Source organism: Ostrinia furnacalis, unplaced genomic scaffold (genome assembly GCF_004193835.3).
Source record: "Ostrinia furnacalis isolate ACB-3 unplaced genomic scaffold, ASM419383v2 OfSCF2290, whole genome shotgun sequence".
Lineage (NCBI taxonomy): Eukaryota > Metazoa > Arthropoda > Insecta > Lepidoptera > Crambidae > Ostrinia > Ostrinia furnacalis.
In genome coordinates, this window is record NW_021132529.1 from 4,539 (window position 1) to 17,765 (window position 13,227).

General features: G+C 37.5%; 3 protein-coding genes and 1 long non-coding RNA gene across 4 annotated transcripts; 2 read left to right on the forward strand and 2 right to left on the reverse strand.

Moving 5' to 3' along the window:
• The first annotated feature begins 1,061 nt into the window (after window positions 1–1,061).
• Window positions 1,062–1,843, forward strand: sni (SDR family oxidoreductase sniffer). Its single transcript, XM_028307583.1, has 2 exons — window positions 1,062–1,280; window positions 1,465–1,843. Exons 1-2 carry the CDS (start codon window positions 1,077–1,079, stop codon window positions 1,687–1,689), a joined length of 429 nt encoding a protein of 142 aa, XP_028163384.1. The 5' UTR covers window positions 1,062–1,076; the 3' UTR covers window positions 1,690–1,843.
• On the reverse strand, window positions 1,736–2,452 carry LOC114354963 (uncharacterized). Its single transcript, XR_003656074.1, has 2 exons — window positions 2,370–2,452; window positions 1,736–2,116 (listed from the first exon to the last, which is right to left on the reverse strand). It is a non-coding gene; the product is annotated as an uncharacterized LOC114354963 (long non-coding RNA).
• A 1,456-nt stretch (window positions 2,453–3,908) lies between these two features.
• On the reverse strand, window positions 3,909–9,953 carry MESR4 (misexpression suppressor of ras 4). Its single transcript, XM_028307580.1, has 2 exons — window positions 9,612–9,953; window positions 3,909–9,496 (listed from the first exon to the last, which is right to left on the reverse strand). The coding sequence occupies exons 1-2, from the start codon at window positions 9,660–9,662 to the stop codon at window positions 4,184–4,186; spliced, it is 5,364 nt and encodes a 1,787-aa protein (XP_028163381.1). The 5' UTR covers window positions 9,663–9,953; the 3' UTR covers window positions 3,909–4,183.
• Window positions 9,954–10,622: 669 nt separating this feature from the next.
• On the forward strand, window positions 10,623–12,695 carry MED19 (mediator complex subunit 19). The gene is made up of 3 exons (XM_028307586.1): window positions 10,623–10,912; window positions 10,991–11,365; window positions 11,647–12,695. The coding sequence occupies exons 1-3, from the start codon at window positions 10,732–10,734 to the stop codon at window positions 11,805–11,807; spliced, it is 717 nt and encodes a 238-aa protein (XP_028163387.1). The 5' UTR covers window positions 10,623–10,731; the 3' UTR covers window positions 11,808–12,695.
• Window positions 12,696–13,227: the final 532 nt, after the last annotated feature.

Below are 13,227 nucleotides of genomic sequence, written 5' to 3' on the forward strand. Positions count from 1 at the left end.
ACACAGATATTTATTATGACGTCTATACATCCATATAAAAGGGTTTTCCCAAAATTCACCCCTTAGTAAGATAAATGAAACGGGGGTCGTTGAAAGATATTATAGACTACGCGAGGAAAGCCGCGGACAAAAATCTAGTTACATTATATTGCAATTTAAGAACCACTTTCAATCGTAAATATTGTATAAATACATTTAATTTTATGCAAAACGTAAATAGAGAAAATCTCAATTCGCACTAAACCAAAACATCTCGAACGTTGCATGCGCGCGCGCCGGTTCACTGACCCGCGCATTCGGTCAAGGTTCGCGGCTTCCCCGCTCCGCCGCCAGATGGCACTGCTCTATTGGTTTGTTTACGATGTTCTGGTGATTCGGTGAACTTCGCAATTGGAGTGTGTGGACAGATAACATCGATGGATCTACTTCGTTTAATGTTTTCTATACTGTATTATTCTATTTTGTTGCTTTTTGTTATTTGAAAGATAATAATATGGATATACTCAGATATAGGTGGAATTGGCCTAATTAAAACGTTATTATAACATAGGAGCTGCTCATTTAAAGTTGTGTTTAGATTAATCATCATCATCAATTTATTGATATCATTGATAACACCAACCGGCCATTGTGGAAATCATTGGGGGAGGCCTATGTTCAGCAATTATGGACGTCCTGTGGCTCTGTGGCTGAAATGATGATGATGATTGATAGCACCCATCCTATAGAAAAAGTTCATATTTATGCAGTTNCCACAGTGGCCTCTCAAAGGGAACGCACATTTAATGTGGTACGCAGCTAATCCTTTTATTCTTAAAAAGATAGGTAATCGAAATTCAATTTAAAAATACCTATATTCCGTACTGCTGTAGTTCAAAGACCATTTGCCTTTCAGTTTAGTTTTGAATTCCTGGATTAATCCACTTTGCATTATACTTTTTTTGTCGACCGTTTGGTGTAGTGGTTCGAAACGGACTACTACGCAGAGGTCCCGGGTTCGAATACCGGCCGGGCAGAAATTGAAATGATTAATCTGGGTGTGTGTTACTAAGTATGTAAAAACTATTTGTGGCTAGATGGCGCTGTATGAAATAGTCCAAAGATCTTTTTATTTATTTAATATTTTTCAGAGTCTATTGCCGCTTCTGAAACAAGCGGCTGAGGCGAACAGCGACAAGCCATTGGGCGCGACGCGAGCCGCCGTCATCAACATGAGCTCGGTGCTGGGCTCTATCGCGCAAAATGACCAAGGCGGCTTCTATCCCTACAGATGTTCAAAGGTAAACTAAAATATTCGCAAATATGTGTGCATGTCCGTGACACAATGTCCCAAAGTTATAGGTACAAAACTTTATGAACCCAAATCCATACTTAACCCATGCGTTCATCCATGTCGAAGGAAGTCACCCTATACGAGGTATTATAATTATGCGCTGCATTGCTAACAAGCGTTAATTTTCACAGGCAGCTCTCAACGCGGCAACAAAATCCATGAGCATAGACCTAAAGAAAGAAGCGATACTGGTGGCTTCCATGCACCCCGGATGGGTGAAGACCGATATGGGTGGCAAGAACGCGCCGCTAGATGTCGACTCTGCCGTCAGCGGAATATTCGCCACGATCGAGAAGTTGGGCGAAGCGGACACGGGGAAGTTTGTGCAGTACGACGGAACTGAACTGCCTTGGTAGTTTAGAGCACAAAATGTAGCGGCGAATCCAGCTTATTATTCTTGTACCAAAAATATTTTTATACTAATTAGCACAAGCAAAATATTTAAAAAGTTCAACTTAAGTAAAATCAAATAAGCATTTAGGTGTCGCAAATAAAGGGATGATTTTTTAATGGCTTTTGTTGTCATTTTTGTCAACCTAAACTTCCACATTCAAGTAGGTAGGTAGAGGTGCTTAAATACCTAAGGGACCTAACCTACCCCACCTTGTGACAGGGTTCTGTTGTTATTCATAATGGTGTGGTGTATTGACGAAACCTATACCCCTACTCCTAGAAAAATACTTGCCTTCCAACTTCTTACTAATTTAAACTTACCTTCCCAAGTGCGAATGGGGCATTCTTTTACAGTAGACATAGACCTCATTTTACCCGAACTAGGAACACCTAAAATAAAACGTTAAGATATTATAAAGCACCAGATTTAAAGTTTTGTTTCTTTTTCCTTCTCTAATGGTGCAACTGCTGGATTGTATGGGATGAATGTCAGAAGTGAGTAACCAGTTCCTGGCCAGGATCGCAAGAGAAAGTATTTTGTATTGTACCTACAGATTTATAACGAACTTCTTAGCTTACCTTATGTGAGGGGAGCTACTGTGAGAGCACGCGGTTCGATAAAATTTAACTTGATTGGACTTACCTCCGAATTTACTGCAGGCATTCTTATCCAAACATAATGTCGATAAATCCATCTTAAGTACACAAGTCAAGACACCTTACAACCGGAAATTCATTCCAGGAGAAAAACTGCTAAAAGCTGGAAATCTACAAAACTATTTTAATGCTACAGTCACATTAATTAATAAAATTCATTCGGTTTGTTTTGACAAATAAAATGGCATTATTTATGTCAAAATGATTTTTAAAATGTAGATAATATTGGTAGCCACAAATTCGCATAATATTTAAGCAACTCTTTTCTCAGTTTCAAGAAATGTGCTCGATTGATATTTAAATTATAGCCCGACCAGGAACATAAAAACCCTCGCCATGTTGCGGAAAACTAATGGTACTAATTTCTTTTAATGGCAACAGTAACTGAAAACTTCATTGACATGTCACCTTGCATGTCAGTCTATTGCTGTCAAAGTGTAAACAAACTTTATTTTAAATGTGCGCAATTGATTTTGTGAATTAAATTGCTAAAATATTTTTATAGCCGTGAAAGAAAAGTGGTTCACAATGTGTTAAAGTATTTGTCGAAGAGAAATACTAAGGGTTCGGACAATATTTTCATTGAATAATGTTTCCGACAAAGGTTGTCAAATTGACTGACATGTTTATCGTATAGTACAGTCCAGTATGAAAATTAGCTGTGGTTTGTTTCAACTACCTATTTTAAATTTTTTTGTCACTTTCTAAGTGTTGAATTTTATGGAATTGGGAAAGAAGTACCGAGTTTGTAGCGTTCATGAGCAGACATTGCAGTTGAATATTCAAGTTCTGAATTTTATTATTCATGATTAATAAAATAAATCCTACTAGCTCGATTGATGGTTTCATTTAATTTATTTAAACCAGGTTACCTATAATAATATTTTTTCGTTAATTTATGAAAATATCAAATTAGCCCGTAATCCTGAATCCTGATACATAAAGTTAGCCAATTAATTTAACACAGGTACGACTGTACTCAGTGTTGCACTATCAAATGCAATTGTCGCGCCTCTATGCCAGGGTTTTTATGTTCCTGGTCAGGCTATATACTTAAACATACATGTATGATATTTACATTAAGTAGGCAGTGTCGTGAATTGCACAATTTGAACCAGAAAATGAGTGAAATGCGAAGATAAATTATCATAAGCAGGTAACCAAGTCGTGCGTCATAGCCCCTTGCATTAGCAAGTCTCATTTGATGCAAAATGTTGTTTGGCTTTTGCGAAATGCACATTATGAGAATGAGAAGTGCCTCCTCCTGCACCTACCTATTGCGATAATAACTTTTAAGTCTACTACTCATTTTGAGACTATGAATCTAGATCCAGGTAATAATTATTTAGGGACCTACCTACCTACATTTTAAACTGTGTATTGTGTAACATGCGAGTTTCAAATGCATTCTGAATTTGGAAGAAAATTAAATAAGTTTTCAGTGCAGTTTCAACTTTCAATCAAAACAATATTTTGACTGAAGAGACAGTTAAGGAGTCTGGGTTTAGAAATAAAATTTCTATACTGGTATCAAAAATCGGATTTATATTTCCGTTTTGCTGTAGTAGGTTAATGTTGTAACAATTTGCCAGGTTACAGAATTGGCCAAACAGCCGGTACGAAGCATAACATGTACTTTTTATAACAATGATACATTTCTTCAGACCTACTAGCCTAAATCTTACACAAACTACCTACAAAGATATACATGTAAAGCTATTATATCTACAATCATCAATAAGTTATATACAGATAACAATACAGCAAAGATATTTACATACACGTTATTTTCAATTAGACTTATCTGTAACCTGAAAAACTTTGATTTTTCCTACACTCAGGGCAGTACCATTTTCCTTTAGGTGGTACCATAATACCAACACACTCGAAATGAAACCATTCTATTGGACAGCCTTCCGCATCACAAGCAATCATTTCAGACACCTCGTCATACGGGCAGCGGCAATAACAGTAGACGCTCTCCCCTTCGCGAGCCTGCCGCACAGCGGGTCTTTGGAAAGCGTAAGGTAAGCTCGAAGTTCCTGAATTCAAATAAGTCGGAGGTGGAATTGGTGCGCTGCTTTGCGGAGTTTGTGGTTGATATATTTCTAAATTGCCTTCACTAGAGTCAGAATCGCTCGACTCCATAGACTCTGTATTCATTAGAATACGAGGCGGTTCAGGATCAGGGATTGGAGTAGTTAGCCTGATTGGTTCAGAATAATTATACAATCTTTGCGGTATGACTGTAGATGGTATTTCTCTCTTTGCTTTATGAGTGACGGGAGATGGTAAATCTTCTTTCCTCCACTCTAGCTTTGGTGGGAGTTGTGGTTTCAGTGCAGCCATTGCTGGTGAAGGTGATTCTTCATCACTGGAGTATCCATAAAACTTATTGCGCACTCTTCGCCTTTTTGAAGCTCTCTTACTTTCAGCAGATGTTGTCGGAGTATCAGTTATGGTAGCCGGTGCTGTTGATGCAGTTGGTATTTCTGGCATTTGCACTGTGTTAGAATGTAAAGATATGGTAATTTTATTGGGAACTAAAGGTGGTGGAGGAATTTCTGGCTCAACCTTGGCAATAATATCTTTAGGAATGTTAAGTTTAATTGGACCATGTCTTTTCGAACTCTTGGATTTCTTCTTCTTTTTGCTTTTCTTCTTACTGCTGCTAGGTTTTTCTTTCTCTACAACTTCTATCTTAGGTTCTTCTTCCTTGACAGGAGGAGGAGTGTTAGGACGACTGGCTTCTCCCGAAACAGAACCGCCTTCTGACGGCGCAACAGACGCTAGCAGCATTAACTGATTACGTTTTTCTGCATGTAATTTATTTGCTATTTGTTGAGGATGTTGGTCATAAAATTCTTCATCCGTTTCACTTTCGTCTGTTTCTAAGTCTGTTTCAGCAATAGGAGGTTCCACCTTCTCTGGGATTAGAATAGGGGTCTCAGACATACCCATGACATCAACATTTGAACCATTGCTTATTCTTCTGTTGGGCAACATTTTTCGTAACTGTTTTTTCTTTTTTCTTTCATTACTAGGATCCTTCTTTTCATTTAGTGAATCGTCAGAAGAATCTGAGTCTGATGAGCTAGATGATGAAGATCCACTACTGGAGGAGCAACTACAATTTGAACCACAGGAACAACTGGAATCACTGTCACTACTACTACTACTCGACGACGACAAGTCACCATGCTTTTTCTTTGGTGATTTTTTGTTTTTCTTTTTATCTATGCTAAATGTATCTTCATCTCCATTTAAATCTGTAGGAATCAAGCAGTAGTCATGGTCTGATTCACAGACATGTTTTCGGATTGGAACTAATGGTGGTGTTTTCTCTTTTTGTTTCTCCACCTTAGCTTGGTATTTCTTGAAGTTATCCCAAATATCTAAAACTTGTTGCTCGTTTGGTTTGTCTTCTTCTGCAGGTTCAGATTTTTGTTCTGTTTTCGGAAGAAGTCCATCTGTATTATCTACATTTTGACCAGATGCTGTTAACTCTTCTTGTTTTATGTCACTAGTAGCTTCTTCTTTTTTAGGCGGTGGCAAACCGCTATCAGATTCGTCACTACTGTCACTTTCAGATAGATCTAATGCTGGCAAATTGACGTCTAAAAGTAACGCATCTTTTTCTTTTGATTTCTTTTTCTTTCCCTTTTTTGATAGATTTTCAGTTCCCGCTTCAGCATTTACTTCTGATACAGCTGCGTCATCTTTTGGTTTGTCATCAATCAAATCTATAACTGGAATAGCTTCTTTGGATTCTTCCAGTGGTTTTTCGTCAGAAAGAGATGGCTTTTCTTCATTTAAATCCTCTGTAATAAGTTTCTTCCTGTGCTCATCAATGTGTTTGGCTAACAGTTTTTTCGAGACAAACTTTTCAGTACAACCTTCTTCTGTGCATTCATGTGGATACTCTCCAGAATGAAATCGTCTATGAACTTTTAAGCAGACTGCTTTTGTAAATTGTAAACTACATTCTTCACATACAAATGTAGCAGGTGGAGTACAAAAATGATAGACATGAGGCCATTTCTTTTGAAGACATTTTTTACAGAGAACACTTTCAGTGCCATGTTTCCAAAAAAGGTGGTTGTTGATGTCAAGTTTGTTTCTATAAGCAATACCGCATCGATAACACAAATGATGCAATTTATGTTTCCAAACATGGTTTGACAGTCGTGCTTGACTATGACAAAATTCTAAACAAACATCACATGTGTGGTGCATTTTTCTAAGGTGGACCATTAACCTAAATGAAGATGGTATTGAGTCTACATTGCACAAACAGCATCTAAACTTAATTTCATACTCAGAATCATATGTTCCAGGACACAAATGACACAATAATTCACTATAACTATAGAAATTAGATTTACACATTACACATAATAAAATAGTTTTTTGATGCATTTTACGGTTGTGTAAATAGAGATCTTTATGAATAGCAGTTTTGAAGTAACATTGAAAACATTCAAACAGATGGTCATACTGCGCATCTTCACATTTATCAACACTATCATAGGAATTAAGATTAATAAACACAGAGTTTAACTCTATAGCGCCAGCCTTTAGCTTAGCAGTAATAGTCTCTGGCATTAGTTCTTCTGCTGTGATGCTGTCCACAGTTGCAGCAAATCGATGCTGTGCAACCATATGCAAGGACAAATGTTCACAATTTACAGCTATCTTACGGGCATGATTACAATAAATACAATTATATGCTGTAGATGCCAAAAATACTTTCAACAGATCCTTCAAAGGGTACTTATCTAAAGGTTTGTCTAGTGATAATTCTGTGACAGGTATTTCTGGTTCTTCAATTTTGGGTTCAACAGTAGTGTCCAGTTCCTCAGCTTCAGTCTTAGGTTCTGTTTTGGCAATCACATTGTCTTCAGGCAAGTCGGGTTTATCCTCCACCTCTACATGTGGCTCGTCTTGTGCTACCTCCATGGGCTGCTCCGGCTCCTGTGGCGGCAGCTGTGCCTCCTGAAGGCTCTTCTTTTCTTCATCTATTGTAATATTATTCTCATCAACAGTCAACTTGTCACTAACATCACTATCTGAGGAGTAATCACTGGATGAATCTTTATCTAAAAGTTCCTTAGGAAGCCTCACAGTCAACTTAGGTACCCTATTCAAAGTATTCACATCTTCTATACTGTTATCATAAATTGTTGTTTTCATTGTGTTTTCAGGTCTGTATTCATTTTCTGGTCTATACTCATTTTCTGGTTTGTATTCACTCTCTGGTGGTGGTTTATACTCATTCTCTGGTTTATATTCATTATCAGGGTTATATTCTGGTGTCTTCATAACTGATTCTAAATTGTTATTTAGAAGTGTCTTTAATGTTGTCTCTTTATTGTTCTCATAAATTGTAGTTTTTACAAATGGACTGTCAGCTTTGTCACAAATAGTCATTTTAATCGATGGTGTTTTTGGTAGCTGAACTGGCGATTGTGGTGCAAGTTCCTTTGGTGCATCCTTTTCATACCGCTTTGGTGGTCTTCGTAGCCTGCTGGGAGGTTTGTATAAGTTTTGCTGCCCAATAGTGGGATCCACAGTAGAATTAATAATGACAGGAGAGTTGGCTTTGTTCAAACTCAATTTCAACTTGATGCCACATTCTTTTTCTTTTTCTACACGTGTACCAGTTGGTTCTGCAATATTCATTGGTGATGGTGCAGATAAAGGTGAATTATTTTCATCAGGAATTGGGGAATCACTTTCATCTGATTCTACACTGTCATCACCGTTGGGTATTGGGTGTTCATTGACTGGACTAAAAGCCTCTTCTTCTAAGGGACTAACTAATTGTTTACCGTTAGAGGTGTCCAACTCCATTCCTGAGTCTATTGTATTACTGGTGTCTTTGTTTGTTTCTGTGGAGTTATCTGAACTTACACTAGTGTCACTATTTACTGGTTCACTTTCTGTCACATTTATTTTAAGAGTTTGTGATGTCACTGTCTCTAATTTAGGCTCATTAATTTCTTTTTTGTCACACAATGATCTAGTCGGTTCCTTCAGCGCTGAAGGCCCATTCGTTGTAATCTCACTACAATTTTTAATATTTTTAACATTATTTGTCTTTGCAGGTAATTTACTAACAAGCACAGGCACAGGTCTAGGCTTTACTTTACTACAGTCATGATTGAAAAAGTCTTCCTGCTCATCACAGATCTCATCACAAACACAGCACATTAAATATAAAGTCCCATTATAAACTTGGTAAAATTCTTCTTTACTGTCATAACTAATCTCTTGAACATTATGTTTATTAGCCAAGTGCGATGATAACTTTTCTGCTTTAGAAAACATTCCTAGGCAAAACAAACAGATATGCCTGTTATGCACTTCTCTCATGTGGAGAAAGAGATTCCAGTTTTCATAGTAGGTTCCACACGCTGAGCACAGATACACCTTCCTCGTCACTCGTGATGGTCCCCCTGTGTTGTTCTCCACGCTCGGAGCTGCCTCTGGGCTTAATGCCGGTTCTTTAGCTTGCGCTCGACACACTAATTGATGTTCTTTGAGCATAGCCAAAGTTTTAAATGTCATCGAGCAACATTTACGACACTTAAATTTCACCATCGGTTGCAGACCGAGACTCTGGGCATATTCCTTCAACTGGGGACCCTTTTCAACCTTACTCTTTTTATATTGGAGTAGTTGGCTTTTTGGCACAAGCCTGGGCACAGGTTTATCTTCTTCACTGTCCAACACAGCGCTACTAACATGCGGGGGAGCATTGTGAAACTTGGGTATCAGTTTGGGAACTCTAGGCACTGCATTGGCTGAGTTGGTATCATTGCTTTTGTTGGTCACATAGGGTTTTTTCTTCTTGCACGAATTGTAGTACTGGATAGAATTGTCAACAAAAGGTCTCTTGCCAAGGTGTATCCTGAGCGGGTTGATGCGCTTGCGGAGCTTGTCGTCGCGCTCGTCGCCGCCGGGCCGGCGCGCCTCGGGCGCGGGCGGGCTCGACGCCTCCCCGTCGTGCCCGTTCGTGGCGAGCTTCGCGACCCGGTCGCTGTACAACTGAGCCAATGCCGCGAAATGATCATCATCGTTGTTGATAACGTTACCATCTTCCATAGTTTTCTGGAAAAAATACATGTGCTTTCGATCACTAGGAAACAAAAGACGTTCAAACGAGGAAATTGGAACTTCATTTTGAATTATCGATAGGTAAAATCGCACAAAATTGATACCTTACCTCTGAAATCGTACGTCCAGTACGAGTACAGTAATAAAGATTTGTTTCCATGCATTCGTTTGAGCAGAACAATCCTTACATCAGGCTTATTATGAAGCAGCCGCGGGCTGATCATTCCCGTAAAATGGCGTCACTTCGCTGAGCGAGGAATGGGTGATATCAAAAACGTTGCACTAGATTTGCACCACATTTACTTGATCGTAGAATCATTTTTGAAATTTTGCGTTATTTATATAATTGCAAACAAATCAAATTAATCACGTTTTAATGTTTATTTCCAAACAAATTATAGAAAACTGTAGCACGTTACGAGAAGCTAATTCATGAACCATAGACTGAACATTTTACTTCTTAAAATTTAACTTTTTAATTTTTCTAAGCGTTCTCAAGCCATGAACACGTGCTGTAATAGTCATAGACAAGTAAAATTAAAAAAAAAAAATGCTTACTTTGCTTGGATACACGTGTGCTTAAAATCACGCTCGTTTTGTATTTTTTTTAAATACCAGCATGGTTCATGATGGCGATTAATTACAAATCACTTTACTTGCTCAGGTTATATTCAATTACAGATGATTGCAGTAAGGAAATTAAACTATAGATCGATATAAAATTCAAAGCATTGGCTGTTGTGTGAGATGGTTGAGGACATCTCTCTAATCTGTGGAGGAGTTGAGGAGACCGTGGTTGAGAGATGAGAAAGTGCTGTGATTTATTTATTTGGCCAATGGCCAATGGCCAATACATACTTTTGGTTGGACTTTAAAAAAAATAGTTCCATAGACAAAAACATTATTACCATTTTAAAAAATATCATTCAATTAGTAGAAATAATTTGTCTCAATCACACAACATATTTAAAAGCTGTAAAAAGTGATTTCATCATAAAGCATCTTCGGCTTGTCGGCATAAAATGCTTAAAATATGTTAAAATGAAATAATACAATTATTAAAAACTAAATAAAAACAACGCAATTGGTAATTTTGTTACTCGTTATATAGCAACATTAATTGCTTGCGGAGTTGTCATTCAAGGGAAGGGTATAGTTTTTAGTTTTTATAATTTTATTTAGTGGAATTTCTTTATCTTATGTTATTAGATAGACAATGCTGATTCAAGATGATGTCTGATCAGTTCAGAAAAGTCGAACAGTATTCTCCGAAGTCCTCGCCACGAGGAGCGAGATCACCAGTCGTCTCTCGTCAGGATTCGTCTGGAACTCTCAAGACCACAATTTCACTCGGGAAGAACCCGTCTATCGTGCACAGTGGACCATTCTATTTGATGAAAGATCCCCCAGGTAACCCTTCGTTATATTTGACAATAACTGGTTCAAAATAATGTCCTAACAAATCTTAAATTGTCGTGTTTGTTTTAGCTGGAGAATGTGATCGGACCGGAGCGACAAACCTGATGGCATACTATGGATTGGAGCATTCATATAGCAAATTTAATGGCAAGAAGCTCAAAGAATCGCTATCTTCTTTTTTACCCAATCTTCCTGGCATTGTTGATGGACCCGGGCAAGAGGATAATAGTACCCTGGGTTCAGTGATAGCCAAGAGGCCCATCGGGGGAAAGGAGCTGCTACCGCTGACGAGCGCACAGCTGGCGGGCTTTCGGCTGCACCCTGGGCCACTCCCTGAGCAGTACCGCTATGTGAGCGCCACTCCACCAAAGAGACACAAAAGCAAGCACAAGAAACATAAACACAAAGATGGAGCACCACCCGGTCAAGACACTCCATTGCAAGGTATGGGTACAGCTTGTTATGTTATTCCAATTTTTTAATGTCTAAGCCCACACTTAAATAAAATAATTCCTGTCTTTTGTATTTTTCTCTGTTCTAAGAATTATTTCTATAATTTTGTATCTACCTACATTTCTGTGGTTTATCTTATTTCTTATCCTGCTATTCCTATTTTTATGGATGTAATTTGAAATAAGCAATTTATTATCTTGAATAATATTAAGGATTCATGATTTATCATATGTTTATTATTAGTATTGTAGAAAATGTATACTCTATTACAGACTCATCAAATCCAGATACATACGAGAAGAAGCATAAAAAGCAGAAGCGTCATGAGGATGATAAGGAGCGGAAGAAAAGGAAAAAGGAGAAAAAGAGGAAAAAGCAAAAGCACAGTCCAGAACACGGAGGCCTCACGCCCAGCCAGCATCCCGTACCCTGAGCGGGTTATTTGTCCGTAGGATATAAGGATCCAACTACTAAGCCCAAAGAGAATGCTAAATACTCTAAACAAATTAACCGATAAGACCAAAATCATATCATTTGATAATTTTATAATTACCAAAACATTTGTTTTTATTTATTAATTATTAAATTTCTCTTTCTTCTATTTTTTTATTGAAATGTAAAATTTTGTTTCTTATGTAAAATAGTGTATAATGTAATGTATAAATTTACCCAAATCTCAGTATCCACATGCAGGGGGTTCAGGATTAGTTTATGGCTCAAATAATAGTTTTAAGATGGATAATTTTGTAAAAGCAACAGATAGAGTACATTATTGTAGTCATTCATCATAAATGCATGAGTGCCTTCAAACAAGTAGGAGTAAGATTTCTTTTCTTTAGAATGATAAAGTATTTGTCCAATTTCATAAATACCAATTAAGCCTTCTCTTTGGGCTGGTCTAAGAAAATAATAACATAAAGTAATTATTAGTTATCATTGTTTTAGTGTACTGTCGTTATTTTAGTTGTGTAAGTTCTATATTTTCAGGTAATTATTGTATTTATCAGAGAATATTTTCTTAATTTCAAAAGATTTTGGCATGAAGAATAACTTTGAAGATTGTCACCCCTTGAATTACTGATCTGATTAAAAACCATTCTTGATAATTTTATGCTACCAAATATCCAACATTTGCCTCGGTTATTTGAAAATTATGTAATAATTATAAGTATTATGTATAATTACAAACAAAATGTGGTGTGGATTAAAAGTTTTGAAGCACTATTTTTCCAACCATGACTTTATATTGTAAATAGTCGCATCATGACCCTCGTTCAATACCATTTCTCATAGGTGTAATAAATAAATTTGATAGAATGTTTTTCTGTATTTGTTTTATTTACATTGTTCACATTTGGTGTGGTCTCCAACATCATTATCTTTGCTGCTTCGGCTGGAGGAGGGCGCGTTGCCGCCAATCGAACGGCATCACAAATCTTTATCAAACTACAAAACGGTAGAAGTGTACAACGGGAAACTAGGAGAGAATTCGGGACCCTACATCTCTAGCATTCTCTAGTGTTAGGTCCAGTTTCCACAAAAGCGGAAGTGTTTTAAATAACATTGATTTTTGCCACTTCTCTCCGCTCAAATTCGATAGCTTCTTACTTGGGTGGTGTTGTTTTCGTAATACGAGACTGCTTTTTGAAGCATGGTCAATTATTTCACGTAGTTTCGCGTATGAAAAATCCGCCAGATGGCAATACGTAGACGCGAGGTCCAAATGCTGCATGATTGGTTATGTTTGACATGACATTGACAGATATGTCAAAATCCACCAATCACGCTGCAGTCAGAACCCACATCCACGTCCCGCCATCTAGCGGATCTATCATACGCGAAAACCCTCATTA

Excerpts from the sequence above, each read along its gene's own strand:
- sni (XM_028307583.1), top strand. The coding sequence starts at position 1,077 with ATGGCGCTGTATGAAATAGTCCAAAGATCTTTTTATTTATTTAATATT. Across the intron at positions 1,281-1,464 it reads ATCCCTACAGATGTTCAAAG|GCAGCTCTCAACGCGGCAAC; the intron begins GTAAACTAAAAT and ends TAATTTTCACAG.
- MED19 (XM_028307586.1), top strand. The coding sequence starts at position 10,732 with ATGATGTCTGATCAGTTCAGAAAAGTCGAACAGTATTCTCCGAAGTCC. Across the intron at positions 10,913-10,990 it reads TTTGATGAAAGATCCCCCAG|CTGGAGAATGTGATCGGACC; the intron begins GTAACCCTTCGT and ends TGTTTGTTTTAG. Across the intron at positions 11,366-11,646 it reads TCAAGACACTCCATTGCAAG|ACTCATCAAATCCAGATACA; the intron begins GTATGGGTACAG and ends ACTCTATTACAG.
- MESR4 (XM_028307580.1), bottom strand. The coding sequence starts at position 9,662 with ATGGAAACAAATCTTTATTACTGTACTCGTACTGGACGTACGATTTCA. Across the intron at positions 9,497-9,611 it reads CTGGACGTACGATTTCAGAG|AAAACTATGGAAGATGGTAA; the intron begins GTAAGGTATCAA and ends TATTTTTTCCAG.